The sequence below is a fragment of the Cervus canadensis genome, chromosome 8 (assembly GCF_019320065.1).
Source record: "Cervus canadensis isolate Bull #8, Minnesota chromosome 8, ASM1932006v1, whole genome shotgun sequence".
Lineage (NCBI taxonomy): Eukaryota > Metazoa > Chordata > Mammalia > Artiodactyla > Cervidae > Cervus > Cervus canadensis.
This window is the reverse complement of record NC_057393.1, coordinates 77,770,099-77,794,077: the sequence shown is the minus strand read 5'-3', so window position 1 is coordinate 77,794,077 and position 23,979 is coordinate 77,770,099. Positions and strand designations below refer to the sequence as shown.

Genomic DNA, 23,979 nt, shown 5'->3' with positions numbered 1-23,979 from the left:
TCAATTATTTTTAAGCTAGCATATCATGTGACTTTTTAGCAGACGATTTCAGATTTTTAAGTTGTACTCCATACTGTCTATCTAGATTTTAGATGGACAGAGAACATCATAGATCAGGTTCCTACACCATGGATTTGGTATGTGTGAGAAAATGATTTGAAAGTGCTGTCTCACGAAGTTTTATATGAGATTGTGAACTGAAAATCCTTGACCCCAAATTCTCATAGTGTCAGCAGATTTTCCTCAATGTTTCCTCTAGAAACTGTCATAAGATAGCTGATTAAAAAGATAAATTATTTAACAAGTAGGACACTTAACTAGTTGTTCAAGGAAAAAATAATAAGCTTAATTCCTAGCTCATTTATACCAATGTATATTTTACGTGAATCAAAGATTTATATGTTAGAAGTAAATCTGCAAAACCACACAAGTGATTCCTTCCTTCTTTCTTGCTCATGATCATTTGCCTCAGGCTTTTCTCAAGTTCCAGGGTTAAATCTTCACTAAGTCATTTTGCCAATTTAAACTCCAATGCCAGTGATTACATTGGAAATGTACATAGCACACAATTCAGACTTAAGACTTGCCACAGGGCTTCTTGAGAATGATTTCCATATTCTGAAAACCTGAAATCTGAGGAGGTACCTCCTTTCCCTATGTCTGTAATTGTTTGCATGTGATATCTGGAACAGTGGTGGCTCTCTGAGGCCAGAAGATTCAGCCGAGGAGAATAAACTATTGTGCTCAAGATTGCAAAACAAAGAGATGTAAAGAGATTGAGTCCCTGATGACAATGTTGGGCTACAAAATTAACGCTTTGACTTTCCTAGTGCCAGATCTTTATTTTACCATGTAAAATAAATATTCTTAATATATGCACAACCTTTAATTTGACATTCTACAGCCTATAGTCAAAAATATTCTGATACATTTTTAAAAACCATCTTGAAGTTGAGAAGGCCTTCCTAAGCATGACACAAAACTCATAAGGCATAAACAGAAATATTCATACTGCTCATGCCATGACCTGTAAACTTTATAATTATAAAAATAAGTTAAAAAAATCTAAAACATGCATATAGCTAATATCTAAAATACACATTCTTAATTAAAATCAATCTGAAAAGATCCAATAAAAATGAATCAAACAAAAACATTTAAAAGCTTCAACATAGCAAAGGTGTCATGAACAAAGTAAGGAGACAAATATCAAACTGGGGAAAAATCACTTTCAGCTTACAGTACAAAGTACAAATAGCCCTCAAATATAACAAGTTTCAAAAAATAAAGAATAAAAAGGCCAGTAACTCTATAGGAAAACAGAGTTTACAAAGAAATTCAAATGTCTCCTACACATATGAAAAGATGCTCAACTTCACTCACAATAGGAGAAACACCCATTATTAACAGTACTACACAAACCTGGTATCTAGTTGTCACTTAATCACATGGAGAGCGATTATCTCAAGGGACTAAAACATAGCAATCTGATTTCACATCCCGATTAGGGTACCCTTAGGACAAGAAGAGCTACAAAGCAATCTTAAAATGTTTTCAGTAATCATGTAATTCACAATGATAATTATATCATTATTTTTAAAATAATATATACATGCTAAGATATAATAAATACTATCATTAGAAAGTCAGAATTTTCACTACTCAGCCATAAAAATAAAATAATGCCATGAGCAACATGGATACAATTAGAGATTATCATACCAAGTGAAGTCCAAAAGATAAATATCATATGATATCACTTATATGTGAAATCTAAAACACAAATGAACCTATCTATGAAGCAGAAACAGAATCACGGACACAGAAAATATACTTGTGGTTAGCAAGGGGTAAGGAGTTGGGGGAGGGGTGGACTGGGAGATTGGGATTAGCAAAAGTAAGCTTTTATACACAGAATGGATAAATAAGGTCCCACTGTATAGTACAGAAAATGATATTCAATATCCTATGATAAACCATAATGGATAAGAATATTTAAAAAAGAATGTAGTATGTATATAACTGAATCACTTTGCTGTACAGCAGAAACACTGGAAATTAACTATAATTCAATAAAAAAATAAAATCAATGAAATTGGGCAAAACTATGTGATCCTCAAATTAAATAAGTTAATAATAATTAACTCATGATGCACTTTCTATTGAAAAATAAATATTATTCTGTAGAAACAATCTTCAACCCATTACTGATGAATATTTCTAGTGCCAAGACTGTGGTCTGAAAACCATCCCACAGGACTCCTTGGAGAAATAACTAATTCCAGACCCAGGGCAGAAAATGTGAAAGGTCAGCCTCAAATATTGTGGCATGTCAAAAAGTAAAGAAACTAATAAAGACTACTGAATTTTTATCATTGGTACTCGGGAGGCAACTTGATAAGAAAATCTGAGCATCAAAAAAGAAAACTCTGGAAATCTACTACCCCCCAAATTTTAAATCTATGAGTTCATAATGCGGTCCTCCCTCAAGACAGCGCAGGGGAACTCACTGGGGACATTTGGAGGATTCCAGAAAGCTAACCTATTTTTCTGCAACTGATAAATAAAGACAAAGAATCAAGTATGTATCTTACCTTTCTTGAATCTGCTATTCCTTGAGGAAGTTGGTAATTTGACAAGAGGAATCACCTCTTTATAGAGGGATGTCAGCTAACAAATGAAGGAATGAAAGAATATTCACCACTTTGAAACCTCAACTGAAATAATGAGCATAAGCAATGATCATAAAAATGTACAAAAACCATTATATGAAGAAAATATTATGGGGAAATGTACAATGGATAATCACGCCGAACCCACTGCACAATCTTAACACCAAAAAATTGAGGCAACCAGATAGATATTTAGATGGAAGTACACACCACCAATGAATTTTTCTTCCCAGAAAAATCAAATCTCAATGTGACCAAGCCTCTAGATATAACTCCCAGTTTCCAGGTAACAAGCTACAAAAGAATATATTAAATGAAACAAGGAGGGTGCAATCAACAAGATCAAGAATATGGGGAACTCTACAGGCCAAATAAATCTGATTTATTTACCAATTAATTGAAGAAAAATCTTAAGGTTCATAGCAACAAAATCAAAGAAAAATCTTAAGAAAGACTGAAGATTTGTATCAACCTAATACAATGTGATGAGAAAAAGTGAAAGTGTTAGTCACTCAGTCATGCCCAACTCTTTGTGACACCATGGATTATAGCCTGCTAGGCTCCTCTGTCCATGGAATTCTCCAGTCAAGAATACTGGAGGGGGTTGCTATTCCCTTCTCCAGAGGATCTTCCCAACCCAGGGATCAAACCCAGGTCTCCAGCATTGCAGGCAGATTATTTACCATTTTCTTTAAAATTGTTAAATATGCTTTTGGATGATAGCATCTAGAATAGTACTGCCCAATGAATATATAATACGAGCCATATGTGTAATCTTAAAATTTCTCCTAGCCACATTAAAAACGTAAAAAGAAACAGATGAAATTATTTAATAATGTATTTAACCTAATATAGCCAAAATATTATCTAATTATCAAATAATCATCAAATATATACTCAATATTTTAAATTATTAACTGGTGCCTTACTTTCACACATCTCAAGAGCTGACTAGCTATGTTTGCCAGTGGCTACCATATTGGACAACAAAAAGGTTCTTACTCATCATGACATTCTTGCTACATATTAAATGCATGCTTATTTTCAAGGGGAGGGAGTGATGTCATGAATTTCTAGGTATAAAGAGTGAGGGAGGAGCGTTCCGTCGGGACCCTGTCTCTTTCTGGCCCGTGGTGTTTTTTTCCATGAGGTCAGAGGGGTGGGTCAGATCATTTCTGAGTGTACCCTCACCTCCTCTTTGTCAATAGATAGGAGCTGGGCCTCTGCCTGAGGCACTAGCCAGGTGACCTGAAACACACGGCTTGATTCCCTTGATTCCTCGGTTTCTGCAACTGTCCTTGGTGACGGTGGCTCCCTCAGCAAAAGTTGCGTATTGCCCAAGTAGACTGTCCTCTGAGCAATATGAATCAAACATCATGTCTCTGAGCAGACATTTGCACAGTGGCTCTGACCAGCAGCACTTGGCTGTAACCTGACTAAAGGTATTAACACATCAGAGGAGAGAACACTGATTGGTCAGCCATGGTGCTGTTGCCATGGAGGCAAATAGTATCTGTGCCCAACAAGCTCTGTCCAGAGGCAGTGCTTACAGAGGTGAAAGCAGAATCAGGCTATCCTCTCGTGATGCTGTTAAAAACACACCTGTCACTCAATGAGCCACCATGGCCCTGATCCCAGGAACCTCAAACACCTTCTGATTAGTACTTGGCTTCCCACTCGACTTACCTACCAGGAAAGGGTGACTAGTAAGTGAACTGGAAAGTTCTCATACAAATTAATAAATTGGCATTTTGGCCCCGATATACATTCTTTTGGGAATCTTAGCAACTCAGAGGTGACTTGACTAAAATGGGACAATGCTAAAGAGCGATCCCACCTAGAGCTTCCCATAACACCTGAGGCTTCTGCTGCAACTAGCTCCAGGGCTCTGACAAGCTCAAAGAGGTTGGGAACCTTGTCTATCTTGCTCACAGTTACATCCTTGGTCTCTGGTAGAGTATCTGACACACAGTAGGTGCTCAGTTAATGTGGGTTGGGTGAATAAGAAATGAAGAATCTGAATCTGCCACAAGAAAGATGGGCCCTCAATGTACCAAGTTAAAAGGCATCTTTGTGCTGGGACTTCCTTGGTGGTCCAGTGGCTGATTCTGTGCCCCAACACAGAGGGCCCAGGTTCAATCCCTGGTCAAGGAACTAGACCCCACATGCCCCAACTAAGAGCTCACATTCTGCAAATGAAGATCTCATGTGCCACAACTAAGACCTACTGCAGATAAATACATAAATTAGGAAAAACAAAAAGCATCTTTGTGGCATCTTGATAGTTAAGCAGCAGGCCTTGCCTACTAATACTTGATCGTTGCTAAAGTCCTAGGAACTTAAACAGGTCAAGATTTGGTTGTGCAGTATCTGCAACAATACTAGGCACATATAGGCCCTCAAGGAGGATGTCTCCCTTCCCCCTCTGCTCTGATGACCCTGTGAGCAGGGCATTATCTTACTGTACTGGGATCACAGGTGTCTTCAGTCAGTTTTCCTGGTGAAAAGTTGACTATGCGATGGAGTTTGTATGCAGGATGTTGACTGGCATGTAGAAAAGCATCTTCCAGAGAGTAGGGAAAACAGGATTGGGCAGTAGGAAAAGTTGAGCTGTGATGCAATTGCAACAGAGGACTCGGTTCTTACAGAAAACCCTAGAGAAAGGATAGCACTTCAGGGTTATCCCAGTAGAGTCAACAAAACCATTCATTAGTCACTGAGGCCAGGGTTACTGGAGTCCAGCTTCCCATAAAGTGAAAGTGAAGTCACTCAGTCATGTCTGACTCTTTGCGACCCCACGGACTGTAGCCTACTAGGCTCCTCCGTCCATGGAATTTTCCAGGCAGAGTACTGGAGTGGGTTGCCATTTCCTTCTCCAAGGGATCTTCCCAACCCAGTGATCAAACCCGGGTCTCCTGCATTGTAGGCAGAGGCTTTACTGTTTGAGCCACCAGGGAAGTCAGCTTCCCCTAAGGAGGCAGGTAATTCCTTCAGCTGAAGGCAGTGCCGAGAGCAGGACTCAGCTGTGGACTCTTAGCAACCAATCCCGGCCCCCAAGGCAATGAGTGCCAAGGTCCTGCAGAGATACTGAAGTGACAGAGCACAACAAACACAGATATCTTTTTCTTCCCCTAGACACATATCAGAGAGAGAGCTGACCCTACAGCACAAGTTCTGGTTAGAACATTGATACCATGGAATCTACTTTTCTTACAATTTATTTTTAATTGAAGGATAACTGCTTTACAATATTGTGTTGGCATGGGATCTACTTTGTGTTCTAGGAAATAACTGTGAACACAAGGCTACGTCTGTCTTGTTCCTCACCATTATCTCAACACCTGCATACTCAGCATGGTGTGCTAAGTCGCTTCAGTCGTGTCCAACAGTCGTACGACCCTATGGACTGCAGCCTGCCAGGTTCCTCTGTCCTTGGGATTCTCCAGGGAAGAACACTGGAGTGGACTGCCACTCCTTTCTCCAGGAGATGTTCCCGATTCAAGGATTGATCCACGGTCTCTTACATCTAACCTGCATTGGCAGGCGGGTTCTTTACCACTAGCACCACCTGGGAAGCCCTGCATACTCGGCACACAATGAGTGCTAAATAAAAATTTGTTGAATGGATACATAAATTAAGTTTTTAAAAGTGGCTTCTGCATTTATACTTAATTGGATATCAGTTGCTCCTATTAAACCATTAACTCCTCAGGGCAAGAGGCTTTCTTAATTATTCCTGTATTTCTAGCATCTAGGGCAAAACTTAGTAGTAATACACTCTCCCATACTACTACGAAAACGATGGCCCCACCATCACACACAAAACTGTTTTGCAGAACAATCGCTTGATAATATGCCCAGTGAGACAAGAATTCAATCTACTGTATATTGTGTATCTACTACTTTACCATTTACTTATTTTTATGATACGGAGGTTTCCTTTAAGAGAAAAGTGGGAGCAAGGATTAAAAATAATGTCTTTTTTAGAAACAATTACACACTGGACATTTTGCATCTATTATTTCTAAACATTCCAACAGTACAGTTCACCAGTAACAAAAGCTGAGTTCAGAAAGCTTAACAAACTGAAGAGTACCCATCTAGAGAGGTGGTAACTGAAGGCGCTGGGAAGTAAAAGCCTGCTCTGCTGGACTCCAGATCCCATGCTTCCTCCTCCATGCCAAGCTATTTTCTTATTACCACCTATCTCCAATGGTTAGCTTACCAGGACCCTGGGAGTTACCACTGCCATCAGCGTTTCAGCAGATTCCCTGAGAGGATGCGCCTACTCACAGACCAGTCCTAGCTCACTAGGCGCTGAGCCTCTGTCTCTGCTATTACCCAGAGCCCACGCCCTTCCCGAAGATCCCAAGGGTGGGGGTTAGGCAACTCCTCCTAAGGCAAAGCCAATGACCCACAGAGAAAATCTATCAATACCTCTAACTTTCTGAAGAAGCCCAGCTAAAAAGAATCTTCCTCTTGCCTAGAAACAACCCAGAGGTCTTCAATATTCAGGTCTTTCTGGAAAGACTGGGAGGCTCCAGGTCCTGAAACAAGGTCTTCCTGAGAAATTTCATGGTGGGCTGCCGTCTGAGGTAATGAAGACCCATCCCTCCCCGTCTCTCTCAACCTTTCTTTCACGCACTCACCACACACCGGCACGCATGCGCGCAAGCATATACACGCACGTGCGCATGCGTGCCTGCATGCCCCCCCCACACACACACAGATACACACACACATACACACACATGCTTTCTCTCACATTTCTTAGGCACATCCGTACCTAGCGCGCATGCGTGCCTGCATGAACACACACACACACACGCTTTCTCACATTTCTTACACACATCCATATCTAGCGCGCATGCGTGCCTGCATGGACATATACACACACACACACGCTTTCTCTCACGTTTCTTAGGCACATCCGTACCTAGTCACATCAAAGCCGACTGCTCATGCTTTGAGAACAAGGCAGAGACAGAGCTCTTTTCCTCTTATTCCTCTCAGCTGGTGACTGCTAAAATGCCTCTCGGAAGTTACAGCTGTTTTCAGTCTTGGGCAGTGAACGGTCCCATTTTATGGAACAAACCTATACTCTATTTACAGTTCTGTCCAGGGACCTGAGCTCATCCTGGCTCTGTGTATACCATGGCCCTCTCACTGGCTTCAAATGATTCCTCTACCTGGTTCTTGTTCTCGCTTAACCTTTCCCAGGACTTTTCAAAATGGCAGCTTCCCAGCAGCCTTAGTGGCTATTTGCAAATGAGTTGCTGACCCTGTTCCATCCTTCCTTGGAGATTGATCTAACCAGTTCCATCTGGTCCCCTTCGGTGTTAGAGTTATCTGGGCTAGTCTTAGCAACTGCCTCCGAAAACTGTAGATGTTCGGGAGTCCAGATCTAAGCTGGACAAATAATGATTCGTCTCATCACATTGGGAATGATTCCCAGGAAGGAAAAAACAGGCATAGCTCTGTGGCTATGTAGTTTAAGGTGACCTATGGCAGTTCAACACCTTAACCACAGTTCATTATTCGTTTTTGAAAACATGCTGTTTACCAAGTTTTAGACTATGACTTAGAGAAAACTGACAAAACTTTTAAAAGTACGATTTTTTTTATTTTTGAAGGGAGACAAAAGTAAATAATTCTATGAAACAAGGAATGTATGTAGCAAAAAGCTACTAATGTGACTGAGACCTGCTAGGAATAGAATCCCAGAGGACCTGGCAAGGAATGACACTCCCTCAAGGGTAAATCTCAAAGGCCTACTGGGCAGGCAGTGAGGTAAAGGCCCTGAGCTGAAGCCAATTAGTGCTCAATAAACAAACGGGAGTCTTTTGCTTTCTGCCCAATTTCAGTCCCGCCTTCCAAGCAGCTTGGGTGATGGGTTCTCAAGGAAAAAACAAAAGTTCAAATTCCCATAGTAACTCAATTTACAAAGTGGATTCTATGTGATTTGTGCAAGAACAGCGTGTGTTTTGTTCTGTTTTGTGTCAAAGCTTCCGAATGGCAATTTCAGAAAAATGTGCTGAGTCATGAATCCCTAAGGATGAAAGATTTTGAGAAGAACATGCTTGGGGGAGGGCAAGAACTGTGACAGTTGTACAAGTTGTAGCTAACAGAAGGCTTATTCTCCTAAATAAGACCCTTCAATACAAACATTTACCCCACTCCTATGCCTGGGAATACTTGATACTTGCCCCAGTACTTAGAAGCCACACAAGAGTAAGGACTATAACAAAAATAATAATAGCTAATATTTATGAACATAGGGCAGTTATACATATAGGTTATTTTATTTAATTTCCACCATAGACCTATGATGTGTATGACAAATGAGGAGACAGGCTTTCAGAGGTTAAATAATTTGCTCACAATCACCCAGCCACAGGAACTGGAATCACAACCTTAATAAGTATGTACACCAGCTTTCCAAATATTATCCATGTACTATTCAGCCACAGGAACTGGAATTACAACCTTAATAAGTATGTACACCAGCTTTCCAAGTATTATCCATGTATTATTCACAGATCTTGGATCTTTAACTGACTGTGGTCAAACTCCTTACTCAGAGGCATGTTACTGACGTTCTTCAGACACAATTGACGATAGCACAAAAGGTCCCAAGATTGTTACTAACAAAAGAGAAATTGTACAGCACTGTTCATGTAAATTGTGTATTTTACGTGTTCAATATAATACTCTGTCCAAGTCAAAGAAAAAAGGAGCCATTCTTTTATTCAAAACAAAGTTCTTCATTTCCTGTAACATCCTGGGTTGAGATAATCCTATGATGATTGCTAGAAGTTGAGGCTATCTCAGGTCACAGGACTTTTCAGCCAGCACAAGAAAACTGCCATCCTGCTCGGTCATGACCTCCCAAAGCAGGAACTCCTGATTCTTGCGCTTGTTCCTCTCGAGGCCTTTAAACGTTGGTGGCTGAAACTTCTCTGAAGACATACTCACCCTAGAGAAAATTAGATCACCAACTGACTCCTAGGAGGCTCATGAGAGAGAGGGAGACAGGCAGGAAGCAGAAAGGAGAATGAGGAGCTGTTAAAGTCAGGGAAGAGGGTCCCTAACAAACTTTCTTATTTCATACATTTCCCAAAATCAACCCTAGGCACTTGGAATGTCAGGAAATATCTTCTGAGTCAGAAAAGAAAGATCATATTCTAATCAATAAAATTTTATTAAATGGTATTTTTAAATACTCAGGAAATAGGCAAGTCATGAATAATTATCTTCATAAACATGATTCATCTATTCACTACAGGACTGGCTTTGCAGCAATCTTCCAGCTAGGCCCTATTTCCTAGCCATGTTAGAAATCAAAGGGCTTGCTAGAAATATTTTTCATTTTGCTTTTGGAAATGACTTCTGTACATCATTTGTACCATGACAACTATGTTTTATACCATACCAAGAGGGTCAGAATCCCCATCTCACAGGGCTATTATGAGGGATGAATAACATAATGTGCTTGGAACATACCAAGAATTCTATTAAGGATTAGCAAGATCAATATTAAGAATTCCAAAGGGGAGTCCATCCCCCTTTCCTCAAAAGGATTCTGTAGGAATGACATTTTAGCTTTTTTGGAAACTAATGGTCAAAATAATTTTGTTGTTCAGTTGCTAAGTCATGTCCAACTCTTTGCGACCCCATGGACTGCAGCATGCCAGGCTTCCTTGTCCTTTACTACTCCTGGAGTTTGCTCAAACTCACATCCACTGAGTCAGTGATGCCATCCAACCATCTCATCCTCTGTATCCCCTTCTCCTCCTGTCCTCAATCTTCCCCAGCATCAGGATCTTTTCCAGTGAGTCAGCTGTTCCCATCAGGTGGCCAAAGTATTGAAGCTTCAGCTTCAGCATCAGTCCTTCCAATGAATATTCAGGATTGATGTCCTTTAGGATTGACTGGTTTGATCTCCTTGCAGTCCAAGGGACTCTCAAGAGTCTTCTCCAGAACCACAGTTCAGAAGCATCAATTCTTCAGCACTCACCCTTCTTTATGGTCCAACTCTCACATCTGTACATGACTACTGGAAAAATCATGTTTTGACTATATGGACCATTTTTGGCAAAGTAACCTCTCTGCTTTTTAATACACTGTCTAGGTTTGTCATAGCTTTTCTTCCAAGGAGCAAGCATCTTTTAATCTCACGGCTGCAGTCACTGTCCACAGTGATTTTGGAGCTCCCGAAAATAAAGTCTGCCACTGTTTCAACTTTTTCCTCATCTATTAGCCATGAAGTGACTTTGAATATGCTAGTGTCTAAATCACCAGATTCTGGATCCAAAGTGAAATCAGAGAATTCGTATTTTTACATTCAAGTAAAGTGTGACTGTAATTCAGTGCTGGGGGTATGGCAGCTAAGAATAGAAAAAGCAACCACACTGATAAAAAACAAACAAAAAAAATTTTATTGTAATAAAATTTATTCCCAAGACAATAGATAATGCACACATTGGATGATATTAGTAGACACGGTGAAGATGCATTTGGACAAGTATCAACATTAATGAATGTGGGGATGGCATAAAAGTTTAAAACAATAAAAAAAGGCTTAGGATTTCCTGAACATGATATTGGCAAAAAAGAACTTTTATCACAAAAACATTTCTGTTAATTTTTTTTTGAATGTTGCTTATTTTACTTACTACCCTGACAGTGACTAAAGAATGAGGTACAGAAAACTTTCCAGAAGTCAGAATATGGAGCAGAAGTCCAAGGCACTTTGGAGCCCCATGATTGGGTTACTGAGTAGGATTTACTCAGGTATGAAGTTCCCCACATCTCCAGGTTTCCTGCCTAGAAAAGCACTATTTACCGACCTCACTGAGGTTTTGTGGGGATTCAAGCTTATAAAGTGCTTCAGGTGCCTTCGAAGAAAGGCAACATAGACGTATAAAATAACCTTACCTATTTCAAAAGAAATGAAAAGACAATTTTGGCACAATGGGCAGAGTGCCTCTTATTTAAAGAATCAAACTTGGCTGTTTATTAAAAAACCCTCACCTCAATGGTTGACTGGTTTTATTTTTTAAGAGAAAAAAAATGTTTCTCTATTGCCAGTCTTTTAACAGTCATTCTCAATTCAGGCTGTGCTCTCAGAACCACTTGAAGAGTTCATTAAAAATATAGATGCTTAGCCCACAGCCTAGACCTACATAATTAAAATCTCTACCAGTTGTACTCAGACAACTACATTTTAAAAAGAATCTATAGAAGACTCTGATGCATAGCAAAGTTTAAAAAAACATTTCTTTAGAAAAAAGTCAATTTATTAAATGTTGATTTTCTTCCTAGAATATTTTTCTCATGATTGAATAAAGTTGGGTGAGGGTATCAATTTCTTATTGCCCCTTTCCCTTTCCATAGAGCACACAGACACAGAGCAGAATGCTCACATGCATGTGCACACATACCACCCACACACTTTTTAGTTCTGCCCTTGAGTTAAAATTGGATAGCAGTAAAAGCTGATAGTTGCAAATAAATGCTTCACTGAGAAGATATGCAAAGACTGGCGATTCATCCCCACTGTGCCTGAAGCAAATGGATGTTTCCCATTTGCCAGAACGGAATGCTTTAAATATGCATTTCCAGTTTGGAAACAGGTAAAGTCAGCACTTCTTGGGAAACAGGACTGAGCGGCTGCCGACAAAAGTGAGCGAGGTTCCAGCGACCAACCAGGAAGAAAGGCCACAGTGACTACCCCTTTGTTTGGAGACTGCCTGGATCTCAGCAAACACCTTAGGAATTGAAAGGATGTGTCCTCGATGGGCACCAAACATGCGGGTGCTTTATCAAGGTAAACAAAATCGTGAAAACGGGGGATGGTAATTTAAAAATCATGTTTTTAAAAAATGACCAGTTTGTGCCACGGCAATTCTTAATGCTGTTTTAGGAACCATTTTCATTTCCTGACTGGCTCGAAGTCTTTTATGTACTAGAGAGTCTAACAGAGAGAAGAAAGTGTTTTAGTCCCTGGCGGCCTTCACACATAACTCATCACGCTGCTTGCATCAGTTTTAAAATAGCAGAGTCTCCTCTGGCTGCCCTGCAGAGGAACTATTGGAGTCTGCAGAGAAATGATGTTTCTTTCAGAGAAAGTCTTCTGAGGCTGGCCAAAATGTTCACAATATCCACAACTCATGAATAATAGTAAAACAGAGTAGTCCAACTTTTTGGGAAAAGGGGGGAGGGGGGAGAGAAAATATAGGAGATCAAGTCTACATATACAGTACATAAAGGATATGTAAAAAAAAAAGTCATTCAGATCAGACACAGTGAAATTTCGCTGTGTGAAAACAGTCTTTAGTGCCTTCCAATATTCTTCTAAACGTTAGAGGAATTAGAGGCAACTTTGTATAAAAAGGTTGTGGGAGCTGGCTTGGGGAGTTGCTTTTTGCATGTATCCCAGGAAGGCAAGGCTGCCAGCAGCAGAATAAAACCTCCCAGCAGGACACAGAGGCCACTAAAATAAAATGCAATGTCATAGGTCTGGGTCCAGTCATAAAACCAACCTGAAAAGAGAGTAAGAAAAAAGTGAGTTTGATAGACATAGTATGTATAGGAATACTCTAATCTCATCAATTTATACAACACAGTTCGTGGGACTGATGTATACACACTACTATATATATAGAATTGATAACTAATAAGAACCTACTTAATAGCACATGGAACTCTATTCAATACTCTGTAGTGACTTACATGGGAAAGGAATCTAAAAAGAAGTAAATATATGTACAACTGACTCACTTCACTATACAGCAGAAACTAACACAACATTGTAAATCAACTATACCCTAATAAAAAAGTTAACTAAAACATTTATATACAGTTCAGATTAGGATATGCATTACCCAGTTCTACTCCCAAAGTGGCCTAATGGGAGTTAGAGGAGAATTTCTCAAATAGTTGGACAAGACTAAGCAGGCATTTTGGGTTTCTCCCAAATGAAGAATAAACACAAATTCCTGAGCAAGTGTATTGGCTTTTCCAACCATAGCAAAGTGATTCTGAATAAATCATGATCAAGAGGCATTCCAAGCAGATTTATTTTGTATAAATCTGTGCTATTATTACAAAAGCAATTCCTGTATTCAGAGACATTACAAAGAACAGTAAAATGGGCTTACTTTAAGATAAATATCTTACCAACAATTGGTGGTCCAAGGCTATTTCCAAGTCCAGCAAAGAACATTAATATCCCATAGGCATGGGCTAATTTTTCAATTCCCACTGTCTTTGTGGTCACATAAGGAAAGATGGACCAATTACCAGTAAGAAACCCTAGGATCCCAGAAAGTAGTGCCAACGTAACATAACTTTTGGCAAATGGAATTGCACACAAGGCCAGGCTCATGATTATTAAGGTAGCTACATAAAGATATAAGGTATTAATCCACTTGAAGTCAGCCAGTATCCCTAAAATGAGTTTACCAACTGCTGTCATAATGCCAATAATAGAAATAAGAGGCATAATAAACTCCTCTTCTTTCACATTTGAACTTCTTGCCACATCTTCCATAAGTAACGAAGGTGGAAACCCTCCAATGTCAAAGAGAAAGATGGCGATGAAGAGTGCTGAAAATACTTTGTTTTTAAAAAGAGCCACAGTTTCCCCACAATAGTTTTTATATAACTGCCATTTCCTCTTGGCAAGCTGTTTGCAAAAATATTTCGGTTCTGCAACTTTCCTCTTGTATGTTTCAGTCTCTTGTGTGTGTGCCGTTGTTGTTGGGTTTTTATGAAGCAGACGCTCTGATTTCCAGTCACCATTGGCTAAGGTGCCCTTGTATGTTTCCTCCCCACTGTAGCTCTTTTCAAGCATGTTTATGTTTTCTTCTAGGTCCTTTTCTTTTTCTTTGTAAATCAAGTACCTATCTGGTACATTTTCCAGAGCTGTTTTCTCAGGTAAAGGGAAGTCAGAGGACTGGAGGGGTCTCATCAGACTGCCACAGGCTAATATATTTAAAGCTAAAGCACCCACAATCAGCAGGCATCCATCCAGTCCATAGAACTCAATCAAAAGTCTCTGCAAAGCAGCATATATAAAAAGTCCAACACTTGAACCTAAAAAGGAAATGGGAACTGTTTAATCTTAACCTCTTATCATTGGGACTCTCAGAACAAGCATTGTTAGTACTACAGTTCAATTTCTTTTTCACACTGGCATTCATGAGTGTGCCTTCATATTAAAATCACAACAAGAAAACTAAAGATGATGACAATGACGACCTCAACAATAGAAACACTGACAGATCTATTTTTAAAACTAGCATTTGCAGTTCAGACGCTGTGTTAAATACTTTACATGGCACAATAATGTTTCCTTACAATAATCCTATTGTGTGCAGGTGAGTGCTTATGTCTGCTCAGTCATGTCTGACTCTCTGTGACTATAAACTATAGTCTGCCAGGCTCTTCTGTCCATGAAGTTTTCAGACAAGAATACTGGAGTGGGTTATCATTTCCTGCTCCAGGGAATCTTCCCACCCAGGGATCAAACCCACATCTCCTGTGTCTCCTGCACTGTCAGGTGGGTTCTTCACCTCCAGCGCCACCTGGGAAGCCCCTCCTATTGAGTATGTCCTATTATTATTCCCAGTGTACACTTGAAGTGACCTAGGGCTAAAAAGGTTGAGAACTTTGCCACAGATCAGAAAGCTACAAGTGGTATAAGTAGGATTTGCACTCAGTCTGACCCCAGGAACCTATGTTCTTAACAAATACCTTACGCAACTACATTTTTAGTACTTACAGGCTCCATGCTTTATATGTATTCCTTTTGGAAAAGAAAAGTTTTCATATTTTATTTTTTGAGATGAAGGATATATTAATATTTTAGTTGTAGGATATTTATAGTGGTTTGCTAACTCAAGTGTGTTAGTCTCTCAGTCGTGTCTGACTCTTTGCAACCCCATGGACTGTAGTCCGCCAGGCTCCTTTGTCTATGGCATTCTTCAGGCAAGAACACTGGACTGGGTTGCCATTTCCTTGTCCAGGGGATCTTCCCAATCCAGGGATCGAACCTGGGTCTCCTGCATTGCAGACTAATTCTTTACTATCTGAGACACAAGGGAAGCTCAAATCCATTGCTAATCATCAGAATGAATGATTGATATTAATAAACTATGAGAAAGTAAAGTGAACTTCGATAGGATATTAAAATTACAAAGTATGTCTGCTTGCACATTTGTGCAACACTGTAAATACACTATTTTTTAAGTAGATCACATGACCCACACTGGAATAGCAAATTACATCAGCTGAACTAATTTGAAGTTTTCTTATGTGGTTCTGATTTCAAGTTGTTAATTGAGTATTTTAAAATTTAAATATCATTGAGAAATGTCAACTCAAAAAAAATATGAAAGAAAGTGATCTGTAATTTAAAAAAAATTAGTCTAAAGAGGTTAATCATACTTTTTAAATGGTCTATACCAAATTACATCATAATCCCAACAGGATGCCAAGCTTATTGTAAAAATTACAAATAACCAAATGACTCTTAGAATTATTAAAAAAAAAAAATTTGGTACCACAGTTGTCCCTTCCTAACATATTTAAAATTAACTCCCTTATCCCCAAAGAAAAAAACTTTGCTTACAAACATTAATCAATAGTTCACATTAGTGTAATGACAGTTAATACAGTATCTTTTTGTGGCTACTTAGGAAGTATCCCTGTGCTGACTATTAAGTAATAAAAGTAGACAAGTCGAATTCTTCCTTATCTTTTTAAAAGTGGCACATACTTCAAAGGTTAAAAGCACTTCAGAAAACAAATGGAAAGAGCTGAAAAGAGGACTATATTTCATGCACTTCCATAGTGCATTAGCATTCATTTACTATTAATTCATATTTTCTCTAACACCATTGCTTTGTAGAAGTTCTAACAAAGTGTCATATAATTACTTTAAAATATTCTTGGTGTTTTGAAAGTTAAATATTTTGATCTGGAGAAAGTAAAGAATTCCCCATTGCTCACCAACTAAGTTTATCCATCAACATTATGAAATATTACGGGAAACATATCAAATCACTTCAATAGGTGGTTTATCAAAAACCTATGATATGCTAAGTTTATGACAGGGCAGCAAAATAAAACTCCACTTTGGATACTAGTGTTTTCAGCCTACATCCCATGAGAATGTAGTCATGGCTTAGGAAGATACAGCAGGGAATACTCGGGTTGTCCAGTGGTTAGGACTCCATGCTCTCACTGCCAAGGGGCTGGGTTCAATCTTTGGTCGGGGAACTAAGATCTCACAAGCCCCGTGGCACAGCCGAAAAACAAAATGCAGAAATTCTTTCAGGGCAATGAAGAGTAATTAGAGCTCTCTTGTGGAACTGTGTAAACTGTAAAACTATAATTTTTAATCTTTAAAAAGAAAATCCCAATTTAAAAATCATCAATGTAAAGGAAAAAGTGAAATAAAGCACTAATTATGCTTCCATGCATGTCTATGGTATACATGGTCACAAAGAGGGAAAATATGAATTTGATGTTCAGGGAACCTGAAATGGTAAGATATACACATACATCTTGATGAACTCTTCTTCAAGACCAGGGGTCAATAGACTTTTTCTATAAAAGGGCTAGAGAGGAAATAATTAGCCCACAGTGGGCCATCCAAGCTCTGTCACAAATACTCAACTCTGCCCTTGAAACATGAAAGCAGCCAGAGAAGAATCATGAAGGAATGAGTATGACTGTGTTTCAATAAAGCTTTATTTATAGACACTGAAATTTTAATTTTACGTAATTTTCATGTGTCATTAAATATTCTTTTGATTTTTTTCAACCAATCAAAAATGTAAAAACAATTCTTTATGCATGAGCTGTCCAAAAAACACTTAGTAGATCAGACTGGGTCCATGGGCATTAGTTTATCAATCCCTGTTCACCAAGGAGTAAGACTATTCCCAAAACTTCCATTTTATGCCCATGTTTCTTTATTTCATCTAGGTCACAATATTTAAACTAAGTCACATTAATTCAGTTATTTTGATTTTGGGTTCTTTTTCAATTTTTAAAAATTTCTACTGTGTTTTATTTTTCTTGTCACCTCTTTCACTGATGGTAGATTCTACAGACTGAGTGTTTGGGTCTCTCCAAAATTTGTAAGTTGAAATCTTAACCCCCAACATGATGGAGTTAGTAGGTATGGGCTTTGGGAGGTGACTAGGTCAAAGGGTGGAGCCCCATGAATGGAATGAATGCACTTACTAAAGAGAACCCCAGAGAGCTTCCTCTTCTGTTCTGTAATATGAGGACAAAGGAAGAAGATGACAGTCTGCAATCTAGGAGAAGGCTCTCACCAGAACCCAGCCCAGCTAACCTTGACACCCTGATCTCAGACCACCAGTCTCAGAACTCTGAGACACACACTTCTGTTGATTATAAGCCACTCAGTCTAAGATACTTTAGAGCAGTCTGAACAAACTAAGACAGTGGATTCATACTGCTCCCTGATTTCTGCCTCACCTGGCTTCCTATGTGTTGCAACTGAAAACTCCCTAATTCTGCCAAATCTGGATTGTCCACAGTCAGTCCATTGTGGTCCAGTGTGCCAAGGTCCAGGCCCTTATGGTTTCCTCTTTAGACTGAGTGGAAAGCAAGAGCAACTCTCTCAGCATACGATTTCTAACACCTTCATCCCAGATAAATCTGGATGTTAAGGGAAACCTAGGTGATAGTTTTATGTTAAGGGAAACCTAGGTGATAGTTTTAACAGCTGACACTTTTACAGCCCTTGCCATGTGCCTTATGCATATGTTCCTCTAATATTCCCAATACCCCGGTGGGATGGTGTATGGTCGGGTCACTCAAAGTGGCTGCTCTCCTGCTCTCTGTACATCCCCTGCTTGACCAGTGCCTGCTTCACTTATACCTACTCACATGTCACTGGGTTCTTTCTTTAGTCATGAAGCTGGGCAAATACAGACTGTACAGGGTGGAGTCCAATAGATGGGAACTATTATTATCCTCATTTTATAGTTCAGAAAAATGAGGCTTAACACTTAATTGCACAGAACAGTTAGGTAACTTGTCTGTCACCAGGCAGCTACTAAGTGACAGAGAATTCAAAACCAGGTGATTTGGCTTCAGGGTCTGGGTTTGTCACATTACAGTGCCTTTAAAAAAAAAATACAGTATAGATGGGACTTCCATGGTGGTCCAGTGGTTAAGAGTCCAAATTCCCAATTCTTGGGGGCACAGGTTTGACCCCTAGTTAGGTAAGATCCCGCATGATGCATGGCCAAAAAAAATACAGTGTAGGTAAGACCTATTGTCCTTTAAGGTGCCATGCCTGTCTCACAGTCCTTCCCACACTTGTGGAAGATGCTGTCAGTTCCTTAAACTGCTATTGAACTGCTCTGGATTCTCCATCCTTTTGTTTTTTCTCTTTCTTCTCTCAGTTCTACCTTAACCATGCCCTCAGACCCTGGTCCTCTCTCCTCCTGGGCCATGATCACATTTCTTATCTGGTAAAGCTTTCTTAAATCACCTCGGGTAAATATCCAGCTTAATTTAATCTGATCTAGAGTCACTTTGCTGCACTGGCTTCAGGAACAAAACATTAGTTTGGATCCTGTTGCCAGATACACTACTGAAGTAATTCAGCTTATCGGAAAGTCTGACCTCTCAGGAATAGCCACCCATTAGCAAGTAGCAATGTAAACGTTCAGTAAGCCTGGACACTTTATCTCCTAAACAAACTCATAAAATATTGGCCGCAGAAATTTTGATAAGTTCTCTAAATAGCTTAGAAAAAAAATACACCTGAAAAAGAAAACACTTAAAAATATCAGAGACTTAAAATCCAGAAGGTTTTATACTTACACTCTGCCCCCTGCCCAGTGATGGTCCTGATTATTTAAGGAATAATAAGGATAAACAGTCTGTCATTTGGATATGCACATAGACTAGTTGAATGTATTCACAAATCAGTGCTTTAGAAAAACTAAGTTCCACAGTAAATGGAGTCAGAGAGGTATCAGCATTGGTCTTCTTGACAGTGGACTGAAGGGTCTCCATTTTCCTTTCATTTCTCCTGTCTTTCTCAGGGTTCAGGTGCTTTACTTTAGTGCTCTCTGCTTCTTTTAGGAAGGCTATCACCAGGATGTGATTCTCAAATTATTGGACCCATAAGTTTTCTTTTCCTATGTTATATTGGACATCTAATGTCCCAGCTTTTTTTATATATGTATCTTTAGGGTGTTTTGAAAGATACACCCATATTTACAGTGGAAAATAATTTCCTAAGGATTAGAGTAAAAAAGAAAAAAAAAAGTTGTGCTCCTGAGTGGTAGCTGGGGGGTGGTTGGTCAAACCTATCTGTGCTTGGTAACTTTTAGCTTTGATTACAAGGCTGAAGAGTGGCAGTGCTGTACTTATATTGAAAATGTACCTGTTGAAATCAGGCCAAGGGCAAGGCCACGACGGCTGTCAAAATACTGGCACGTGATGGTGACCGTTGCAGTGTATAATAAACCACATCCGAGACCTACACACAAGAAGACATTGCATAAATTACGGCAGACTATATTATTTCAATGCAAGAAACAAAGAGGGGTAATTAAATAACTCTGAGAGAAACAAGCATTGTACATTAACGCATATATATGGAATCTAGAAAGTTGGTACTGATGAACCAATGTGCAGGGAGGGAAAACAGATGTAGATGTAAAGAACAGACCTATGGACAAGGGGTGGGGAGGGTGGGACAAATGGATAGATTAGTACTGACGTATATACACTACCAATAGATAGCTAATGGGAAGCTGTTATATAGCACAGAAGCTCGGCTCAATGCTCTGCGATGATCTAGATGGGTGGGATGGGGGGTGGGAGGGAGGCTTAAGAGGAAGAGATATATATGTAATTATATATATCTTAAGTGAGGGGCGATGTATACATATAGCTGACTCATGCTGTTGTATAGCAAAAACTAACACAACATTGTAAAGCAATTATACTCCAATAAAAAAATGTATTTGTAAAATAAATAAATAACTCTAATAGGACATTCTGTTATTGATTGGCTAAAACTCTTCAAAGTATGTGTTCCTAGATCCCTCTGACATTAACGGTGCAGCTCCAATGAACACATTTGGCCAGCCTCGGTTTTCACTCCCACCCACCTTTAAGGTCAGGGTCAAAAAAAATCCAATTTCTAAAGCACAAAGGAGTAATGTAAATTTAAATTAAGACATTAAGGAGAGATAGAGAAAATGGTTAAATCACACACCAAATAGCAAAATTTAACCAAAATTCTCCATTAACTATCTCTCTCTGGCTCTCTTCCACATATTTACCCTCAGCTCAGTGTTCTTCCCAGAGAAGGCAATGGCACCCCACTCCAGTACTCTTGCCTGGAAAATCCCATGGACGGAGGAGCCTGGTAGGCTGCAGTCCATGGGGTCGCAAAGAGTCGAACACGACTGAGCGACTTCACTTTCACTTTTCACTTTCATGCACTAGAGAAGGAAATGGCAACCCACTCCATTGTTCTTGCCTGGAGAATCCCAGGAGCCTGGTGGGCTGCCGTCTATGGGGCCACACAGAGTCAGACACAACTGAGGCGACTTAGCAGTAGCAGCAGCAGCAGTGTTCTTCCTCCTCTAAGTCCTCTACACAATTTTATAAAATCCCCTTCATCATTCCAAGCCCTTTCGCTAGACTTCACAGCTTGGCACATCCAGTCTACAAAACAAAGGCCTTCTGAATCTCTCAGATCATCCCATCACTGTAAAATGTGTATTTGTAAGTTTTAATCTTTTACAGATGGAAATTGTTTTATATAGGAATAAAATGTCATGTCATTAGTTTAAAATCTCTTTGAAAAAAAGAGGTAGAAAATATAAGAATATATTAACAACAGTTACATTTAAGTGGTGATCATTTGGTTGCTTGCTATACTATTCTTTATTCCTCTGTGAATCTGAAATTCTTTTATGATTAGGAAAAAAATACCTTACAACCCAATATCCCTTTCTTTAGACTCTAGGGCAATGTTTAAGACTCTTGTCTGTTAGCTTAATCTTTTTCTCCCTATTAAGGATCTAATAACCCCAGTTTTGGTTTCCATAAAGTGTTCCTCTGGCTTCTAACTTATAACATGTGCCCTTTTTCTGCAATATCATCCATTCTTGAGGATCACTCTGTAAACAACATAAAAGCTATTGTCTAAAAACTAATTTTAACCATGTCTCATTAGGTGAATTATTAAAGTCATTTTCATTACTTTCGATTGCCACCTGGATTATGATTAGAAAGAATACATGGTTTTAACAAATATGCTGGATAAACATTTTATGAAATTAGCACTTAAGACAACTCAAGACTCAGATGACCATCCATGATTGTATTAAAAAGTACTCTTAAAGAAACAAGGTAGATTAAAATAATTACACTTTAAATATTAAATTTTTCAAATACAGCACCCTTTTGTATGATTTAAGGGAAGAGATACTATATCTCATAAACTAAAACATGAGTTGGATTGACTTATATACTTATCATTATCACATATAATATACTTCAATAAAATAAGACCTGTTCCTGAGCAATCAATTCTGTGAAACCAAAAAAAATGTTACCCTTAATTAAAATTGCAATTCAAAAAGCTTTGGAGAGGGAATGAAAGGGCTCCATTAAAAGGACATTTCTGTTTGCTAATGCCAGAAAAGTTAAAACAGTAACTTTTAAATGTTTTCCCTTAGACTAAAAAGAAAGAAATTTTTAAAAGTTATTTCAAGGTCAGATAAGATCACCTCACTTTTTTTTAACGTAGCAGAAATTTTAAATGCTTTTTCTCTAAACTTTTCAAAACACAGAAGGTGACATGATATTTTCCCCAGATCAGTATTAGGATGACCTTAAACCATCAGTTATTAAGGAGATAACCCTCAAGGTCTTTCTTGGAGTGCATGAAATCAGAACTATTTTCATAATGATACTAACATATTTTCAGCTTTTTTTCACTGTGTTCACATTTATGCTATTGGTACAAAAGAGATGGTGAGTAAAACTGGAAGAGCCTTAGCACAAATCAAGGTATTGGTACCCAGCTTCTTATCTTATATGCTTCATCACCACTCACGCACAGTAAAAACAAACAAATAAAAATTTTTTTAATGCTTCATCTGAATTGCAATAATTGAGGCAAGAAAAAGCACTTACTCAACTGTTTTAGTAGCCAGCTAAAGTAGCCAAATTTTCCACGTAACCCTGCATGTATTTGAAAGAATGTCTGACAGACAAACTATGGTTACTCAGACTTGCATATTGGGCAGACATTTTCTTGAAAACAAGTAAGGAAAATAACTGACAATAATGGTTACCAATGATAAAATTAAAATTTTCCAGTAAAAATTAGAATTTTTGGAAACTTATATCCAACACCATGATTTGACAGTTTCCCAAAACATAAATATTTTCTGATGAGCCTACTGGTGATACTAACAGAAGTGATCTTTTTAGCTGTTGTTTAACTCCTGCCTAACTCAGAGAACCAATATTTTTCACATATCCATTTCACAATGTTACAAAATCAGACTTGAATGCTGACCTAGTCAAAGTTACAGATTTAAATAAATTGATTTAATATTACAGAGCATGAAAAGTATCCTGATGTGGTTTCAATTTCCATATTGCAATTAACCCTTGGAAAACTATCATATATCAAGTTTTTGAATAGGATCAAAGAAAAGTATCTACAGTGACATGAGGAGAGTATTATAAACCTCTCCCTTTTCCAATTACACCTTTGTGTGAGATTTTCTTCACACACGTCAATCCAAAAAAAAAACATATTACAACAGATTTGAGTACTGAACAGATCAGAGAATCGATTCCTTCCATGAAACCAGATGTTAAAGACATTCACAAAAGTGTAAAACAATGCCACTCTTCTCATTAAACTTTGTTTTGTTTTGGAAAATAGAATTGGTTTTTGTAATAAGTATGTTATTTATGGGCTTCCCAGGTAAAGAATCCACCTTTCCCAGGTAAGGAACCTGACTTTTCCCAGGTAAAGAATTCCCACTGGGTAAAGAATCCGCTTGCAATGCAGGAGACACAGGAGATGTGGGTTCAACCCCTAGGTAGGAGAGATCCCCTGGAAGAGGGCATGGCAACCCACTCCAGCATTCTTGCCTGGAGAATTCCATGGACAAGGAACCTGGCAAGCTATCGTCCATAAGGTCGCAAAGAGACACGACTAAAGTGACTGAACACAGCATAGCACATGTTATCTATGCTAACATGTACT

The 23,979-nt window shown here is 38.8% G+C and overlaps 1 protein-coding gene across 2 annotated transcripts in view; it reads right to left on the bottom strand.

Moving 5' to 3' along the window:
• Window positions 1-11,087: 11,087 nt before the first annotated feature.
• The window catches only part of SLC16A9 (solute carrier family 16 member 9), a 74,348-nt gene continuing 61,456 nt past the window's right edge, over window positions 11,088-23,979 (bottom strand). For both annotated transcript variants that reach the window (XM_043476907.1, XM_043476906.1), the window contains 3 exons: window positions 20,116-20,211; window positions 13,854-14,771; window positions 11,088-13,216 (listed from right to left, as the gene is read on the bottom strand). In XM_043476907.1, coding sequence (XP_043332842.1) covers window positions 13,029-13,216; window positions 13,854-14,771; window positions 20,116-20,211 — 1,202 coding nt within the window. In that variant the 3' untranslated portion in view covers window positions 11,088-13,028. The remainder of the gene's footprint in view (window positions 13,217-13,853; window positions 14,772-20,115; window positions 20,212-23,979) is intronic.